Genomic DNA, 20,169 nt, shown 5'->3' with positions numbered 1-20,169 from the left:
AACAAAATCAGATTTTTTTATAATTGTTATAATTTCTGAGAACATTTAAAATGCAGGTTAATTAATTAAAATGAAAATATGGCTGAACATAAGTTGCAATAACTTTTAAAAAAATAGTTTGTATGCTGCTGGAAAGAGCCTGTATCTGGATAACTTGGCTAAGTAAACACAAAGTCCCTGGAAATTTTGTTGGCGATTTAATGTACTATGCCACTCAGATTTCTTTCCTAAGGCCTCTGTACAACTGGAAATGAGGAGGACTAAGTGGCATTGTAGATGGTTCCAGATCCTAAAGCAATTCAGAATGAATGCTCAAAAATACATTCAGTTTTACACTCCGTACAGGATTTAAGAGAGAAACATTAGACCTAGTGCTCCTTTGATAAATTTCTTGCATGCTATTAGACAGTGTATAATTTGTTTACTTTATTTAAACAGCACCTTAACAAAACCTTTTACATTTTTACCTCTGATACAGAGAATTTTACTGTTCTCACAACAAGAGATGAGCATTAGTAAAAAATAATGAACTAAATCCAGTTTTTGGAGAAATATTAGAGTATGATTGTTGAGCAGTGTTAAACTAAGCCTCTGTTTCTGGCCTCGAGACACACTGCTGCATTGCATTGCTCCAACCCGTAGGTTAACTCAGCCAACTGGCTGTAACCGACTGTCAGCTTCTTCCTGAAAAGGAAAAAAAAGATTAATCTTTAAAAAAGAACACAACTTACTGGAAACTTCTAACACCCTGCTGACATGTATGTGGTGAAAATTACATTTTATGAGCCTTGTTTTAACAGCAATATTTATATAATTTCATGCAATCCAACAAAATCCATATTTAGATATTTGTACTTTCCATCCTAATGCTTTCCGACCCAAAGAAAATAAAATCGACCAGTTTATTTTCTTTGGTTTAAACTAATTTAAGAAACCCACAATCTACCCAAAGTCAAACTGCTGAGAGATCCTAAAAAAATGTTTGAAATCTCTTTGTTGTACTGTCAACAGAATCATTTTATTCATCTCCACAAAACAACTCTAACTATTTACTTTTACACTCACCTGTACTGTAATCTCCACATCTCTCTGGGCTGTAAAGTTTGAATGCACAAACTGAATACAAAAATATTTAGACAGCCAGCTAACAGATTGTAATATATATTAGAAAAACACTGGTACATCTGATAATCTCGATGTGATAGCTAACAATGCAGACATGACGGAACAAACTGCCTTTACCCGTATGAAAATTTCTTTTTTAATATTATGCAAACCTATAATTAATGGAGCAGCTCTACTTTCATCAATAAGATGTGTTTTTAAGAAGAACATAAGAAGTAGGAGCAGGATAGGCCATACGGCCCCTTGATCCTGCTCCGCCATTCAATGAGATCATGGCTGATCTTCTGCCTCAACTCCATTCACCGGCCCTTGATGCCTTTACTAGTCAGAAATCTATCGACTTCTGTTTTGAATATACCCAATGACTGAGCCTCCACAGCCCTCTGGGGTAGAGAATTCCAAAGATTCACCACCCTCTGTGTGAAGAAATTTCTTCTCATCTCAGTCCTGAATGGCCTACCCTTTATCTTGAGGCTGTGGCCCCTGGTTCTAGACTCCCCAGCCAAGGGAAACATTCTCCCAGCATCTATCCTATCAAGCCCTGTAATAATTTTGTATGTTTCAATGAGATCCCCTCTTATTCTTCTGAATTCAAGAGAATACAGGCCTAGTTTACTCAATCTCTTCTCATACGACAGTCCCGCCATCCCAGGAATCAATCTCGTGAACCTTCGTTGCACTCCCTCTATGACAAGTATATCCTTCCTTAGGTAAGGAGACCAAAATTGTACACAATGCTCCAGGTGTGGTCTCACCAAGGCCCTATATAATTGGAGTAAGACTTCTTTACTCCTGTACTCAAATCCTCTTGTAATGAAGGCCAGCATACCATTTGCCTTCCTAATGGCTTGCTGCATCTGCACATTCACTTTCAGTGACTCATGTACAAGGACACCCAGGTCCCTTTGAGCATCTGCATTCCCCAATCTTTTACCATTTAGGAAATACTCTGCCTTTCTGTTTTTTCTACCAAAGTGGATAACTTCACATTTATCCACATTATATTCCATTTGCCATGTTCTCGCCCACTCACTGAACCTGTCGAGATCCCCTTGAAGCTTCTTCACGTCCTCTTCGCAACTGACACTGCCACCTAGCTTTGTATCATCAGCAAATTTGGAAATGTTACATTTAGTTCCCTCATCCAAATCATTGATATAGATTGTGAATAGCTGGGGCCCAAGCACCGATCCTTGCGGTACCCCACTAGTCACAGCCTGCCATCCTGAAAAAGACCCGTTTATCCCTACTCTTTGTTTTCTGTCTGTTAACCAATTCTCAATCTATGCTAGGATATTACCCCCAATTCCATGTGCCCTAATTTTGTTCACCAACCTGTTGTGTGGGACCTTATCGAAGGCCTTCTGAAAATCCAGATACACCACATCTACCAGTTCCCCTTTGTCTACTTTACTAGTTACATCCTCAAAGAACTCCAATAGGTTTGTCAAACAGGATTTCCCTTTCATAAATCCATGTTGACTCTGCCCAATCTTACTATTAGTTTCTAAGTGCCCAGTTATTGCATCCTTTATAATAGATTCCAGCATTTTCCCAACTACTGATGTGAGGCTAACAGGTTTGTAGTTCCCCGTTTTCTCTCTCCCTCCTTTCTTTAATAGTGGGGTTACATTTGCTATCCTCCAATCTGCAGGAACCGTTCCAGAATCTATAGAATTTTGGAAGATGACAACCAATGCGTCCACTATTCCAATGGCCACCTCTTTCAAAACCCTAGGATGCAGGTCATCCGGTCCTTGGGATTTATCGACTTTTAGACCCATTAATTTTGCTAGTACTGTTTTTTTACCTAATAATAATTTCTTTGAGTTCCTCATTTTCGTCATACCCTTGGTTTTCTCGTATTTCTGGGAGGTTTTTTGTGTCTTCTTCCGTGAAGACAGAAACAAAGTATTTATTTAATTTCTCTGCCATTTCCTCATTCCCCATTATAAATTCTCCCGTCTCTGACTGTAAAGGACCTACATTTACCTTCACCAGTCTTTTCCTTTTCACATACCTATAGAAGCTTTTACAATCCGTTTTTATATATTTCACTAGTTTGTGCTCATATTCCATTTTCCTTTTATCAATTTCTTGGTTCCCCTTTGTTGATTTCTAAAAAGATCCCAATCCTCAGGCTGACCCGCTTTTTCTGGCAACTTTATAAGCTTCCTCCTTTGAGTTAATACTAGCTTTAATTTCTTTTGTTAGCCATGGTTGGATCACTTTTCCTTTTGGGTTTTTATGCCCTACAGGAATATATGTTTGTTGCATCAATGCACAAAAACAGTATAACAGAAACTGGCATGAAGCCATCTTTATAAACTTTAAAAATAAAATACATTCTAGGTAGTCTCTGCTGGGGCTATGTTCTTCAGTTTTTAACGTCAGTAAAGAGCCGAACATTAAAAGCGAATACATATATAATTTAGTGATACTGATTTGCACTGCATTAAAGCAGCCATCATTCGGTACTTGAGGTATAAATATACTGCAAGTTTGGTTTAAGGTGTGCAAAATTTTTTTTTATAAAGTAAAGGATGAAAAAAGACCTCCTTGACTTGTAAGGCCTATGACGTATTGTACCTAGATTTCCTGGCTACTAGTTAAGATCTATTCGGGATTCAAGGTAAATTTTTAACTATGGATAAGAAATTGGCTTTAGAGTAGAGAATGACACATACTTGTTAGAGGAGTTACGTTAGGTTGGAGGAAGTGCCAAGTAGGGTCCACCATTTACGTCGATGATTTGAATTCAGAAACCCAATGCAAATTAGTCTAATTTGCAGATGATACCAAACTAAGAGTGGCAGTGCAATCGAAGGGGGCAGCTCATAAATGACAGAATGAGCTCGATAAAATATGTAAATATATAGAAAAATGGCACATGAAATTTAACGCAGATAAAATAAAGTCAAAAAATACCTAGGAATCTTAGTTGGCTTTAGGATCAAAATGACTAAACCAATGCAGAGCAGCAAATAACAAAACCAAGAGAATATTGAACTACACAGCCAAAGCAGTAGAATACAACTCTGAGGAGGACGTGACCAAACTGTGTAATGCTCTGGTCAGACCACACCTTGAGTACTGTGTCCCATTCAAGCCCTGGAGATTGTGCAAAGAAAAGCCATAAGGATGATCCTAGAGGTATGCATTATGAGGAAAGAATGGAGACACTTGAGCTGTTCAGCATTTAAAAGACATGTCTAAGAGGTAATCATATAGAGGTATATATGGTTGTAAATGGTACTGAAAAGGTAAGGCTGGAAAATTACTTTAAATTGTGAGAGCAGGACAAGATGTCAGTTTAATCTAAAGGGCAAATTTAGGACTGTAATCAGGATTTTTTTTCTTCACATAAATAGTGATTAACACTCAAATGAGCAGCCAGATAAAAGAGTGGAGGAGAAACCCAGTGGATGCTGCAATGGGTGGTGGGAGGGGGAATCTTTCTAGATGAATGATCGCTCAAAATGGCCTTTCTTATTTGTAATTATCTTGTAGTACTCTCCCACCTTTCCACCCAGCTGGTTTTCTAATGTTTTTGTTTCTCCTACCCTGCCTTGCAGATTATTCCAACCATTTAGCCCTCTTTCAATAAAAGAGATCTTACTGATATGTTGGTTTAAAATTTATTTTCACCAATCTAAATTTATGTCACTTGGTCCTACTTTCCTTGGTTACTCTGAATGAATATCCTGCTTTACCTTATGTATTATCATTTAATATTTGATATACTTTGATGAGGTTCCCTTTAGCCTTTTTTTCTAGACAGTGCAACTTGAGCTTTTCTAATCTTTCCTCATAGTTCATTTGCTTTACATTTCAGATTAGTCTTGCAGCTATTCCCTGTATCTTTGCAATACACATATATCTTTCTTGTGATATGGTAACAAGAATTGAGTCCTCCAAATGTTCTCTAATAAGTACACTGTAAAGCTTTGGCATAACCTCCACCTGCTTGTACCCTAATAGAATAAATAGTAAGGACCAAGGATGTAGTTAACGATTTGCAGAAGGATTTGCAATTGCAATTGAGAAGACAATATAAAGCTGATAAATGTAAAGTACTGCATATTAATTGAAAAAGTTTGCATCGAAAGCATAGAATGAATGGAATTGACTTATCACAGAGTGAGACCTGGGAGTAGTTGCTGATGAATCACTTTGAATGTATAGATGATGTGGCAAAGCTAATTGTGTGGCTAGCTGGCCAGAACAGTTCAGAAGAACATAAGAAAAAGTCAAAGGGGAGAAGAGGTCACCTGACCATCAAAGCTCCGCTGCTGCTCCAACTCATCCAGCCAAACATCCAACAGCATTTTGAATTCTCCTAATGTATTTGCTTTACTTCATTCCTCGACAGATTATTCTAAACATTTATCTCCCTTTGAGTAAGGGGTTTTCCCCTCAAATATTTGCTTTAAATTTACTTTTTACTAATTTAAATTTGTGTTCTCTGGGCTTATTTTCAACCTCACCATTTGGACAGTAACCTGGCTCAGCAGATTGTCTGTCCTTTATATAAACTGCCCGATTTCCATTTCATTGATTTCAATGGAATGACAAATGGGCAGATTCTACAACTGGTGGGCGATCCATGCCGCCAGATTATCATCCAGGCGGCAAAGTTGAAAATGACCCCCCCTGTTGTTTTACTGAATTTAGGGCTCACCTTATCTATACCACTAAATTCTTTACATGCCTTCATGAGGTCCCCACTTAACCATCTCATTTCCAGATTTAAGCTTTATACTTGGTATAATTCTCATTACTCCTCTCTGTACCCTCGACAATGCATGTATGCCCCTGAAGTATGGTGACTGTGCACAGTACTCGAAGTGTTGTTTGCCCAGTGTACTATAAAGCCTCAGTATAACCTCTCTACACTTATATTCTACTGCTCTGACTATGAATTCCAACATTCTATTTACTTATTCAATTTCTTCAAATTATCCCAATCCAAACCTCATTAATGATCCATACAATAACCTGGCTTTCTGTTAACTATGTAAAATGGTATCAGGGAGCTCTTCTAGTTCCTAATAGCATTAGCCCACAGCAGTAAACTGCAGCTAATTTAAACCTAATTAGCAAATTCAGTCAGAAATCACAAGATGGTTGGTGCAGGAAATGGAAAAATGTCACTTTGGTGCAATAGGAAATGTACCTCTGAGGTTGGGGCTGAGATACATTGTTGGGTAAGAAGTGGGGGAACTTTACTCTGAATTTAACATGAGCTATATCTGATAATGGATACTGAGTACCCAAAACAGCAAGCATTCTATTCCCTAGAAATAATGTCCATTTGATTTGTAGCAAAATGCCCTGGAAATACGTCCCAGTGCTTGTTGAGCTTTACACGGACTGGGTACTTTCAGCCTATAGTCAATGATTACATCCAGATCCTTTCCTTTTTCCACTTTTGTTAATACATTTCATTAATAATAAATATTTAATGTTGCTTGTTCCAGTGTGCAGAACCGTACATTTATCAATAAGATTAATCTGCCATTCCCTATCCCATCCAATTAATTGGTCCTTTGAATATTATTAACCTCTCTTGTACCATTTCCAATTCTAAAAAACATAACTATCACAGTTTACTTAAAATAGACATAAAAACTGTAAGGGTCAACTAATGGCTAAAGTGCAAAGCCAATTGAAAACACTCAGCTATTACAATATAGTTTAAACAGCACGGAATCATAAGTCCCACCAACAGCTTTCCCATTCATTTCTTCACAATGACACTACCCATTGTTAATATCTTGAATACTACTGAGAAATATTTGTGGGGCTTTACTAGCCATGTGTAATGTCACTGGAGATTGACTAGTATTAAAAGAAATGAGCGTCTCAGCTACTGTGCCTTTACATATTACGGACATACAAAAAATGAAGGACAGGTAAAGACCTACTGGTCCATCTAGCCCTCTCGTCCAATTGTGATGCCTTTTGCATTACAATAAATGCATTCCCTACCCCACCCGCAGCCATGTAATTTCTTAGGAGAGGCGAAAAACTAAATAAAAGCCCAGGCCAATTAGGGGAAATAAAATCCGGAAATTCCTCTCCGACCCCCTTAGGCAATCAAAACTAGTCTAGATGATCACCCTGGTCCTGATTAATGTTACAGGATACCTACCTCTTGTATACGATACCAGTGGGCCACATCTTCCTCTCCCCGCCACCCACCCCACCCCTCCAGTCCCCCCAAAAAATAGATAAATAAAAATTCAAAACTGGCTTCCAACCTGTAGGTTGAAGATCACCGCAGAAATTATGGGTCAACATCTGCTACAATGTTCGTGTCCTGTTTTTGTGGTGATTTGTAGAAATAGCCAAGAGTAACTGCTGCAATGAAGTAAAATTGATGCAGTGGTCTAAGTCAATAAAACTCTGTACAGCTGTGACTGCTTCAGACTCGAATCAACAGCAGATGAAGTGATGCAGCTGAGAGAAAGCCAGCAGCAGATTTTTGTTTTTACATTTTACTAATGGTAGAATTGGTGTAAATAAAAAATCTTTTAGGGCATCTCTAAAGGTAGCATTTGTATACAGTTTAAAATCAGAATTAATTAATTTTTAAGGAATTCCCTAAGCTAGAAATTCAATCAGTAGATTAAAAAAATCTATATTTATGATTTAAAAGATAATATTCTGTTCCAGCAGAAGAACAGCCAGCTGTATCAAATATAAAAATATAGACCAAGAAAAGAAACACTACTTTAAATGTTCTAATTGTTAATGTCATTTAGCACAGCTGAATCTAGCTGTTTTGTTCCTGTTATTTTATTTAACTCAGGAAATACATTCAAAATGAGACAGGAGCTGCAACATTCTGCGCATGAAAAAAGCAAGTTCCACATGTGCGGGATTTTGTCAGTGACAGGCAGAATACAGGAAACTTTTGTTTAACCGGAGGTTAAAAGTCCGGAAAGCTCTATCTACCGGCAAAATTCAGGAGCCGTTTCCTATAAGTTTTTTTTACTTCTCGTTGCTTTTTTTCCCCCCAGTCAGGCTCTGCAAGGTCAAGCTGAAGCTGTTGCTTAGCTACAGAGACGCTTTTAAGCTGCAGCCGACTGCTTTGAAGCTGTTGCTAAGCAACAGGGTTTGTTGATTCACACGGAGCTGAAAAGCTCCGTATGTTTTAACATTAGCGCTGGTTTATACGGCAGTTTTGATGGGACGGCACCAACTCGGTCCCGTCAGTGCCGGATACCAGAAAGTTTCCTGTAACATCATGGCTGGTTTTCAATCACTTTTGCTATAATAGTTACTATTATTACGTACACAAATGCAGCAGCCAGTAAGGAACCACAAACAGCAAATGAGATTAATGTCCAGTTAGTCTGTTTTTTTAGGGATCAGTGTTGGTCAGGACACTGGGTGAACTGCTCTTCAAATAGTACCAATGGGATCTTCTACATTCACCCAAAAAGTCAGACAGTTTTACACATAAGTATGCAGCTATATACAGTACATGGTAATGAATTTTCTTATGTCATTGTAAAAAATGTCCTACTATTACTGGAGGGTCCACATCACGTAACTATTTTTCCTTGAGGTCCTATACCATACTAAAGAGGCTTATCAACAGCATAACAACCAATGGAAGTACAAGTAACTCCATATTTCACAATGTCCATTTGTTTATGTATAGGTAGAGACAGGTTACCATTGATAGTTCTATCAATTTAAAACAAAAATCCAATCTCTCAGTGTTGATCATGGTCAGAAATCATGAGCTTTTTTCTCCTTTTCAATATTAAGTAGCACACAGGGTAGGATACAGAGGGAGACAAGTGTGACAAGGAGACTTTGGTGTTTGCTGGGAACCATTTATAAGGCACCTGAAACATTGATCTAATAACAGTCCTTTCGTTTACTAAGACATATCCTATCCAGTATCTTCTATGTATCTGTGTCTACATTTACTGTGCAACAATAACCAGCCAAGTACTGCTGCACTCGGGAGCTGTAAGTGTTTTTCCTAAACATACAGCACAAGATAACAAGACAAGGAATTAAAGGGTACAGAATAATGAATAAGCTGTAGTACACAGAGGCTGATTATGCAGCCCTGTCGCAGTGCTAGCATGACTGCAATGCATTGCATGCAAGTAGCAAGAAAGTTTATGAGGTTAGCCCATCATAATAATTATTAATATGCTCTCTGTGCAGACTGAATGATGCATGCTATTTGCATAAGTAGAATATCTGGCAACATGATTGATCTTAAAAAGGTTGCTAGTCATTGAAGTTTTGCTGTAGCGGTTGAGGATGGAAGCATGGACGGACAGGAGCAGGACTGCCCCTTTTTGAAGATGCTGCAAAGAAGGTTTACCCACTTCACAGCTAAGGGCCAACCTGTGGTCAGAAGCACCATTAAAACTCCTGGGAGGAGGTGGCAGAGTGAATTGGTACAACCTCCCATGCCCATACGTTGTGGCAGCAGATGGATAAGAAATATTCTAGACTCTGAAAGGAACCACCACCACCGACTTTTAATAAATGCCCTTACAATGAATGTAAGCATGCTTGCCTCCGAGTCAGAAGGTTGTGGGATCAAGTCTCATTCCAGAGAATTGAGCGCATAGTCTAGGCTGACACTCCAGTGCAGTACTGAGGGAGTGCTGCACTGTCGGAGGTGTCATCTTTTGGATGAGAAGTTAAACTGAAGCCCCAGCTGCCCTCTCAGGTGGACGTAAAAGATCCCATGGCACTATTTGAAGAAGAGCAGGGGAATTCTCCCAGGTATCCTGGTCAACATATATTCCTCAACCAACTTGACTATAACAGATTACCTGGTCATTATCTCATTGCTGTTTATGGAAACTTACTGTGCGCAAATTGTCTGTCGCATTTCCTACATTACAATGGTGACTACATTTCAAAAGTACTTCATTGGCTTTAAAGCACTCTGGGACGACCTGAGGTCGTTAAAAGTGCTATATAAATGCAAGTTCTTTCTTTCCTTATACTTCTATTGCAATTCATCATACAGGGCAGTGTTATTGTTAGTTACGTATTTACGAGCTATTTTTATTTGCTGTGCTAAAGGCATTGTGTAATCATTCTATTAATCAAGCCACCTTTTTCAGCTGATTAAAAACCATGTAGGAGGTTAAAAAGCAATCAAACACAGTCTATCACGTGAAGTTTCCAGATCAAGGATCATCTGTTTATCACAGTTAACCATTGGTTCCTGCAGTTTAGGAAACTAATGATCTTGGGTGAATACAGGTAAAATTAATGAAAGCCACTAATTTGTATTAAGCTCGTGGATCAACCAATCAAATGTCAGAATCATAATATACACTCTGGTTTCACTTAATACCAGTATCTTTAGCGACAGAATGTGAATTAAAAAGTACATGTTCATTTCACTACATGATAAGTGATGCTTTCTCAAGGTTAAGAGAATGTGTCAAATGCAAAATTTAAGAAAATTACAATTTCAAAAATGGTGACTTTTCCCCCTCAGTTAATAAACTATTTCCTTGTCACATTTATCCTACAAAGAACAAGATTAGCGCTTAACTGTCACCAAAATCATGTATACGCACTTAGGATTATACATCTCTTCATAGCAATCTGCTTACCAATGCAGCAATGTTAACCTAACATCGAGTGTTACATCCAACAATAATGGTGTTACTGTGGTTAGTCACAAAGAACATTTGGATACAAACTTACTAGATATACACCATGGCTCAATAGACAGCTGTAAGTACAAATTATAACACATTGTCATTATATTTAAAACAGTATTATAAAATATTCCATATAATGCATTTTAACATGGGTGTTCTTAATCTCAGAACTGCAAAGGGGCTGTACATCAGTACAAGTAAACTTTCACTACTTGGCATAAAACTGATGGGTTTGTTTTACATGTTTTTTAGGCTATTCAGTAATGAATTTTCTGTAATGGTACAGTATGCCAACACAATCCTACTTACCTGGTCAAGAGTGCCATGACAATATTATATCAGATTCCATGAATCTGCATCATGCAATTTTATTAGATCTTTTGATGTATGCAAGATCCTTAGTGCCGTGTTCATAAAAGAAACTGTGAGTTGTTGCATCACAGAGCAATGAGTCCACAGTGATGCAATTAAAATCACAGTTGAAAGCAGGAAATATCTAGAAAATGCAGAGCTGACAGTTATCATCTGAGAACTGTGCAGTAACAAATCAGGACGCTTAAAAATAGATTGGCTTACCCTGCTGGTTTTTACTTACTTACCTGCCTGCTCTAGGGAGTATTAAATGCTGTTATACTTTGAGGAAATATACACAGTGTATTAAAAAAAGTGGTTACAGAATTAAAGAAACTATTGAACTGCAGTGGAATGTTATCAAATGGTAATAGATGGATTATATGGGTTCAAATAACAGGATAGAGCACTCATATATACTCATTCATGCACCAACAAAGTGATGTGCAGACATTTTCAGCTCTAATTATAATGTTGCCTACACTCAAGATTTCATTAACAATTTATTGATTTTGCATTATTCAGTTACTATGTACGATTCAGCAATCAGCAACATCTATTAGAACATGATGTTGCAAGCAAATGAGATTGTGCAAATAAACTTTTACAAATCAGCTATTCAAAGCATGCATATGCAAACTTAAAATAGTTTCTAACAGAAAGAATTCTGCCATCATAACACTATTTGGGAATGAGTACCTTGTGAGCCACCCAGCAGGAAGATCATAGGTTCAATCTGCAGTCTGTGCTGAGTTAGCATCTCAGTCCAGGTAGCATGGGGTACAAATGGTCTCAGTGCCACAGGACTAGGCGGGCGGGGTGTGGTGGAAAATCAGCTTCTGCAGGGCATGTTAAACTATCAAGCTGCCTCAAGTACTGAGTTTCCAGTTCCATGTAAAAATGGGAGGAGACTCTGGGGGGAATTTTCCCAGCCCTGGAGAGGCGGGACTGCTGGGAAAATGGCAGAAACTGGGAGCGGGTACTGACCCCGCTCCCAACCCGCCTCTGTGCCATCTTCCCGGGAGGCGGGTCCCCGACTCGCGCAGGGACCCATCTCCTCGAGGCGGGAAGGGGATTAGAGCCAATTAACTGCCTGGTAACAGGTAGTTAACAGGCAGTTTTGAGGCTTATCCCCATTTTACCAACACAAGTGCGGGCTTCCCGACGGCTGCGAATCTCGCCAGGGTCAGCGAGGCGAGCAGTGGGTCTGCGGGGATGAGAGGGATCGAAAAGTCCGCTGTGGAGGTGAGTGATGGGTGCAAGTGTGGAGAGGTAAGTATGAGAGGCGAGTGTAAAGTGTTGGAAAAAGTTTCCTTACCTTTGCTTCTTCCTGCAGGCTTCAACCCTTGGGGATCCGGAGGTGCCTCAACTCAACGGCAGAGATGACAGAATGGCTGCTGCATTCTCAGATGCAGCAGCCGTCTGCTTTCTGCTGAGGAGAAATTTTGGTGAGCCTTCTGTGCAAGGGTTTGCCTTAGAACAGAGATTGTCAGTGTTTGATAGCTTCTCAAACGCTGACAATTCATTTGTCAAAAATTTTTCGATAGATGAAACCGGCTTTCCCTTAATTGGCCAGCTAAGCCCACAGGGCGGGCTTAACAAGGTCAATCAAGGGAAAATAGCATGGGTTGGTCAGACATCGTTGGGGGCGGGACTGAAACCCGAAAACCAGCAGTCCCGCCCCCATTGACAAAATCCAGCCCTTAGTGTTTATAATGTCTAATGCTGCGCAAATCCAAAGCTTGCTCTATAATAAGATTAAAATAAACAAATATAATTTACACTGGCAATTGATTTGCAATATACTGGAATTTGCACCTGTACTGGTTTTCAGTGCAAAGAAAGCAGTGTCCGAACAGCAGTATAGTAGATCTGTTACTGCATCACTTAAAGATACAGTGCTACAGAGAAGCGGTCAGTTTTATTGACAGACCTTCTGGCGAATTACTACGCAGAGGAAGTCAGTGCTTCTGGTTGGGGATTCAATGGGCTACATGTGCAGACAGCTGGAGGCCTGGAGTGAGAAGTTAAAAAATTAAAGTCATTTTTGCAGTTAGAAGTAGTCTGAAAGAAAGGTAATGCCAAAAAACAAGTTAGTCAGCCCATGAAAAGGACAGAACATGTGATTTCTTCTTCTTCGTCCATGTTTTTGAGGAAAGAAGTGAAACTGAATGACAAAAGTGAATTTGTTTTGACTATTACCCTGTACATTCACTTACTGTCTGTGAAATAAAGCGGCTTAATCATTTGTATCCACCTCCTTACACCACATGTTTCAGTCCACCTGAAATGCACGTTATCAATTGAGATCACAATTGTTACACCACTAGGTTACACTATTCTATAGTTAGATATTGGGGACCATTGCATACTCTTAAACTTAAGACATCCAAGACCACTAACTGGAGTGACCAGCATCCCTGTACCCGAGAGAATATCTAACGCATACCTTAAACTTGGAATACCAGGATATTTGGAAATCCTGGGTTATCCAAACCCAAATAATACATCAAATTACTATATTTGTGGCAGCTTAGCTCAGTTGGTTGAACTCTTGCCTCTCAGTCAGAAGATTGTGCACTCAAGCCCTGTTCCAAGCCTTGAGCACATAATCTAGGCTCACACTTCAATGCACTGCAATACACAAATGATTTGGACTCGGGAATTGGAAGTACAATTTCAAAATTTGCGGACGACACAAAATTGGGGGATGTAGTTAATATTGATGAGAACTAAGACAAAATACAGGACGACGTTAATAAATTTAGAGCATACCGTGTAATTGGCAAATGAACTACAATATAGATAAGTGTGAGGTACATTTTGGTAGGAAGAATAATTAGGCCACGTAATCCTTAGAAAATAAGTTTGTAAATGGGGTAGAGGAGAAGAGGGATCTGCGGGGGGGGGGGGGGGCGGTACAGATACACAAATCACTAAAAGTAGCGACATAGGTTAAAAAGGCCATAAAAAAAGCAAATAAAGCACTGGGATTCATTTCTGGATGGATAGGATTGAAAAGCAGAGAAGTTATGTTAAACTTTTATAGAATCTTGGTTAGACCACATTTGGGAGTACTGTGCACAGTTCTAGTCTCCATATTATAAAAAGGATATAGAGGCACAGGAGAAGGTGCAAAACAGATTTACTAGAATGATACCAGAACTGAGAGGTTACACATATCAGGAAAGATTGAACAGGCTGGGGCTCTTTTCTCTAGAAAAAAGACTGAAGACTGATAGAGGTCTTTAAAATTATGAAAGAGTTTGATAGGGTAGACGTAGAGAAAATGTTTCCACTTGCGGGGGAGACCAGAACTAGGGGCGATAAATATAAGGTAGTCGCTAATAAATCAGTAAGTGAATTTAGAAGAAAATTATTTATCCAGAGTGTGGTTAGAATGTGGAACTTGCTACCACATGAAGTAGCAGAGGCAAATAGCCTAGATGCACTTAAGAGGAAGCTGAATAAGCACATGAGGGAGCAAGGAATAGAAGGATCTGTTAATGGGGTTTGATGAAGACGGGTGGGAGAAGGCTCATGTGGAGCATGGACATGTTGGGCCCAATGGCCTGTTTTTGTGCTGTAAACATTATGTAACTATGTAATACTGAGGAGGAGCTGTTTTTTGGATGAGACATTAAACTGAAGCTCACCTCCTGTTCTGATGGTTCAGGAGATTGTAAGAGAACCCATGGCACTATCAGAAGGAGAACAGAGGGTTCTCTCGTGTCATTGCCAATATTCCTCACTCAACCAACACCACCAAAAACATAGTCACTGGCCATTCATTTCACTTATTGTTTGTGGTTTCCTGATGTATGGAAATTAGCTGCCATGCTTGTCTACATGTCAAAAGTGATTGCATTTCAAAAGTAATTAGTTGGTTGTGAAGCCTCAACATGCCCTGAGGACATGATTAGAGGCCATGGAAATACAAATCCTTACCTATGCTTGCATTTCTTATGACCAAATACTACTGAAACTTTAAGAAACCAAATTATACATAAAGCTAAATTAGACATAAATGCACTTCATGTAATGATGGAACACAAATGGAAATGAACTTCAGTGCTCAAATGAAAACTGAAAATGTTGAACACCGTCACAGCAATAAAAGAGCAACAAACTCAGACTAAAGACAGGTTGTCACCTACAGTTCCTGTCTATTTGCGATGGGAGCTTCAGACGCCTGTCCCACGGCCAACTCAAATATGGCCAGAACTTGGCAGGAATTTTCATTCCTCTTCTGTCTCGTAACCACCTGAAATCGGGACGGCAGAGACACAAATATCGCCCCCTCGTCTTGTCTGATCTATTTTTAATGCACATTAAACTGATTCAGTATCTGAGCCTCACATATCTTTTTAATCCTGAGGCTGTCGGCATGCCATGAAAATAACATATTGTGATGCCCATAGTGTACCTTATTAAGTGATGTATTTTGGAGATATAATTAATAGAGACATGAGGTCTGTACAGCAAACTATTTTAGAACAGTAGAACTCAGTACCAAATTAAGAACTAGAACAAAAATACAATTTTAATCAGAGAACAATAGAAGTATTGTTTTACAGTACAATAAAAGGTTATTACACAAGATTAGGGCTCACGGGGTTGGGGGTAATATAGTAGCATGGATAGAGGATTGGTTAACGGACAGAAAAAAGAGAGTAGGGATAAACAGATCTTTTTCAGGTTGGCAGGCTGTAACTAGTGGGGTGCAGCAAGGATCAGTGTTGGGGCCTCAGCTATTTACAATCTATATTAATGACCTAGATGAAGGGACCAAGTGTAATGTATCCAAGTTTGCTGATGATACAAAGCTAGGTGGGACAGTAAGCTGTGAGGAGAACACAAAGAGGCTGCAAAGGGATATAGATAGTCTAACTGAGTGGGCAGTAAGGTGGCAGACAGAGTATAATGTAGGGAAATGTGAGGTTATTCACTTTGGTAGGAAGAATAGAAAAATAGAATATTTTTTAAATGGTGAGAAACTTTCAAATGTTGGTGTTCAGAGAGATTTGAGTGTCCTCGTGAAAGAAACACAGAAAGCTAGCATGCAGGTACAGCAAGCAATAAGGAAGGCAAATGGCATGCTGGCCTTTATTGCAAGGGGGTTGGAGTATAAGAGTAAGGAAGTCTTGCTACAGTTGTACAGGGCCTTGGTGAGACCACACCTGGAGTACTGTGCACAGCTTTGGTCTCCTTATCTAAGGAAGGATATACTTGCCTTGGAGGCGGTGCAACAAAAGGTTCACTAGATTGATTCCTGGGATGAGAGGGCTGTCCTATGATGAGAGATTGTGTAGAATGGGCCTATACAATTAAATTATCCAATTAAAATGCTTTATTGGCACTCTCTGGAGTTTAGAAGAATGAGAGGTGATCTCATTGAAACATACAAAATTTTGAGGGGGATTGACAGGGTAGATGCTGAGACGTTGTTCCCCCTGGCTGGTGTGTCTAGAACTAGGAGGCATAGTCTCAGGATAAGGGGTAGGCCATTTAAGACTGAGATGAGGAGGAATTTCTTCACTCAGAGGGTTGTGAATCTTTGGAATTCTCTACCCCAGAGGGCAGTGCATGGTGAGTCTTTGAGAATATTCAAGGCTGAGATAGATAGATTTTTGGACTCTAGGGGAATCAAGGGATATGGTGATCGGGCGGGAAAGTGGAGTTGAGGTCGATGATCAGCCATGATCTTATTGAATGGCGGAGCAGGCTCGAGGGGCCGTATGGCCTACTCCTGCTCTTATTTCTTTTGTTCTTATGTAAGACAATTCTTTAATTCTAGTTTATCATATAATGCATATTTATGGACCGGGCAACACAGTGAATTAGCACATTGTACTTCCACCCCTGTGACCCAGCTTTGAGTCCAGCTTCGATTAATGAGATGAAGGTCTTCTCTCTGCTGGTTGAATGTTTCCAATGAGTTTGGGCATTTCCAACTTAATCCTATTTGGCACAGGGCCACAACACAAAATTCCCCACAAATTAATGTGAAACTGGCAATTTCAGAAAGGCAATGTAGGATGCGAAAAACATTTACTGGGACAAGTGGGAGTGTTCTTAGCTTGGGTTTAAAGCATATTGTTGGAGAAGAGTAGAAAGATCTTTAGTTTGCATTCACCATGTTATACTTGACCTTGATGCTGTCACTAGGTACCAAAAAAGGAAAAATTTCCTAGTCCCCACAAACGACATCCTTTACCGGAATGCGATTTACAATTTCAAATTCCTTCAGTTGTAGCATGTGAGAGAAGCACAGAGACAGAAACTCGGATAGAGATATATACACAGACAGATAACTAAATGCTGAGGAAGCTGCTGCGGTCTGGATAGATTAGGGTCGGCTAATACTCCAGTTTTGTCAAGGGTCTTAGAAACTCTTCACTCAGAATTTTAAGTGTTTTGCCATCCAGGGTGTTTTTTGTGATCACTTATGCCATATTTAAAACAAAGTTGGAAGCTAATGAAGTCTATTCGATTAATCTGAATCAACAACCATGAACTTGATTTTGAGCCTTAAAGCCATTAATATTTTGTATGTAAATGATTAATGAATGGCCCTGCAGATGGAGTTTGGATTTAAAACCAGCTTCTCCTTAACTGACCCAGTTCTGTGTGTTCTCTCCAAAGTTTTAAATAATGCATTAATGTTAGCTTTATGTTACTGTAAAAAGGCTCTGCTCATGTACTAAATAAAGAAAATCATTCACATATTAAAAGTGACATCATTGAAGTCAGGCAGCAATTTAGTGACTCAATAGCATGCACGTTGAGATCAAATTGCACACAGCATGTTAGTTTGCATTGTCAGACAAACCAAGTTTGTAACTCACCTATACTCTTCATGAGTAAAGCATTCATGCAAATCCTGTGCAGAGATCCTGGTAACAGAAATATTTGTCTGCATAGAGAAAGTAAATAAAATAACTGAATAAGGCTTCTTGATGAAAGTTAAACAGGTAATATAGAAAACAAACAGAAACATGAGCAATCGCCATGGTAACATTTCTCATGCAAATAGGTATCAAGTAACTACTTGGTTATGCAGCAGCCTTTATTGTATCATTCAATGTAAAACGTAAGTGAGTAACTAAGTGAACAGTAAATATAAACATTCTAGCTATTTTATGAGAGTTACTGTTATACCTCTTCATTATTGAGAAAGATGTACAGAACCTCCGTGAGCTTTTGAAAATCTTGAACATTGCTATCAGATGACAAAATTCTGAAACAACAATCATAAACATCAGATTAGATAAAGTCTAAGGGCCGAATATTAAACATGCTGCCCTTAAACAAACTCCCCTCTGTGGCAAAGTAGAAATATAACGAACAGTACTGAATGGATAGTACCACCTGAAATTACTAGGTCATTGGTTCTCTTAATATCCCATGCAATCAAAACAGTTGCCAGATTTAACTTTTTTTTATTGTGAAGAATCTTGGTGATTTTGTCACTAGCGATGAGAGTCTCTTTAATACAGTACATTGCATTCACAGCTATGTACAACTGCCTGAGATTTGGGGTTTAATTTATTTTGTAATGTCAGTACTGGGGAATGGAACATTTGTCCTCACCCAGTGTCAGCAATCAATCCAAAATCAGGTATATCAGATTATGTAGAGTCATAGAATTTTACATCACAGAAAGAGGCTATTAAACTCACCACTCGTATTAGAGGTTTGAAAAAAAAACACCCACCTAGTCCCATTTTTCTTCCCTTTCTCCATATTCTTTTACATTTTTGTTTTTCTTTTCTAAGCTTTTATGGATTCTGCTTCGACTACGTTTTCTGACTCCATGTTTCAACAACGCTCTGCATGTAAATAATTCTCCTTTCATTCTTTTGGTGAGGATCTTAATTTTTATGCTGCCGAGCTACCAACTTACCAACAAGTAGAAATAGTCTTTTCCTAATTACCTTATCAAAACCCTTCTTAATTCTGAACATCAGATGTATAGGGTAGTTTTCTCTACGCTACTTCAATAATGCACTTTAACCTCATCTTAAGAAGGGCATTTCCCACAATTACCATCCTTGTGAGGTAAGAACAACAGTTTTCAGACTTTAAAAGAGAACTAGTGTCAAATTAAGGATATTTTACTGTTGCAGACTTGTGGCCACTAGGATTCTTATTGAGAATGCTTAAATTCACTTTTCTTAGAACCCTTACAGCAGCCAAAGGGCCCTTTCATCCCAATAGCCTGAGCTAGCTTCAAATCCAGGAACCAGAGGGGTAAGAACAACATTCTAAATTACTCTTCCATTTAGTTACCCCAGAATGCTGGGTCTTACTCAGATCACTCAGTTATTTTTAAATTCTATTTGAGGACAAGAAATTATATTAATCTGTTTTTATATCGGTGATGTTTTAATTCAGATTCTGGGGAACCAGCATCTGTGAGCCAGCTCCCTTATCTCAATGGCAGACTAGTACACCAACAAAAAACTTTATGGGGTCGATTTTCCTGGAGCCGTCAGGCGGGGTTTCAGGCGTGTGGGGGGCGGGGGGGGGGGGGGGGGAGAAAAATCCCGATTTCAGGGGTCCCGACACCATCCCGCCCAAAACCCGCCTCCACGTAAGTTTCAGGGGAGGTGGGTACCTGCCCCGCACTGGGACCCGGCGACCCGAGACGGGAAGGGATTAGTGCCAATTAACTGCCTGTTAACAGGTAGTTAACAGGCAGTTTTTAGCCTAATCCCTATTTTGAGGGGTGTCGTGTGGGATTCCCGATGGCTCCAAACCACGGCAGTTTAGAGGAGTCGGGCCGTCGGGTTGAAGGACTTGGAGGGGTCGCGATGTCGGTGTTCAGGTGAGTGATGGGTGCATGAGTGCAAAGGTAAGTGTGTTTGGTGTGTCTAAAGTGTGTAAAGAAGTTTAAATTACCTGTACTTACCTTAACAGCCTTTCTTCCTCTAGGTTTCAGGAGTCCATCACTCAGCCGGAACTGAAAGCAAAATGGCTGCGATCTGTCAAAAGTGACAGCCTTCAGCTTTCATTGCCGGTGAGA

The 20,169-nt window shown here is 39.3% G+C and overlaps 1 protein-coding gene across 1 annotated transcript in view; it reads right to left on the bottom strand.

Annotated features, from left to right (window-relative positions):
* Positions 1–406: 406 nt before the first annotated feature.
* LOC147121976 (transcriptional protein SWT1-like) overlaps positions 407–20,169 on the bottom strand; it is a 130,027-nt gene continuing 110,264 nt past the window's right edge. The window contains 7 exon segments of the mRNA XM_085978111.1: positions 407–684; positions 1,066–1,153; positions 1,156–1,224; positions 4,074–4,087; positions 5,083–5,088; positions 17,990–18,057; positions 18,303–18,381. Of these exon segments, the coding sequence (XP_085834237.1) occupies positions 579–684; positions 1,066–1,153; positions 1,156–1,224; positions 4,074–4,087; positions 5,083–5,088; positions 17,990–18,057; positions 18,303–18,381 (430 nt within the window). The 3' untranslated portion in view covers positions 407–578.

The sequence above is a fragment of the Somniosus microcephalus genome, chromosome 3, assembly GCF_052327205.1.
Source record: "Somniosus microcephalus isolate GS21.2 chromosome 3, FLI_Smic_1.0, whole genome shotgun sequence".
Classification (NCBI taxonomy): Eukaryota; Metazoa; Chordata; class Chondrichthyes; order Squaliformes; family Somniosidae; genus Somniosus; species Somniosus microcephalus.
Note: the sequence above shows the minus strand (reverse complement) of the source record. Positions and strands in the feature narration are given on the sequence as shown.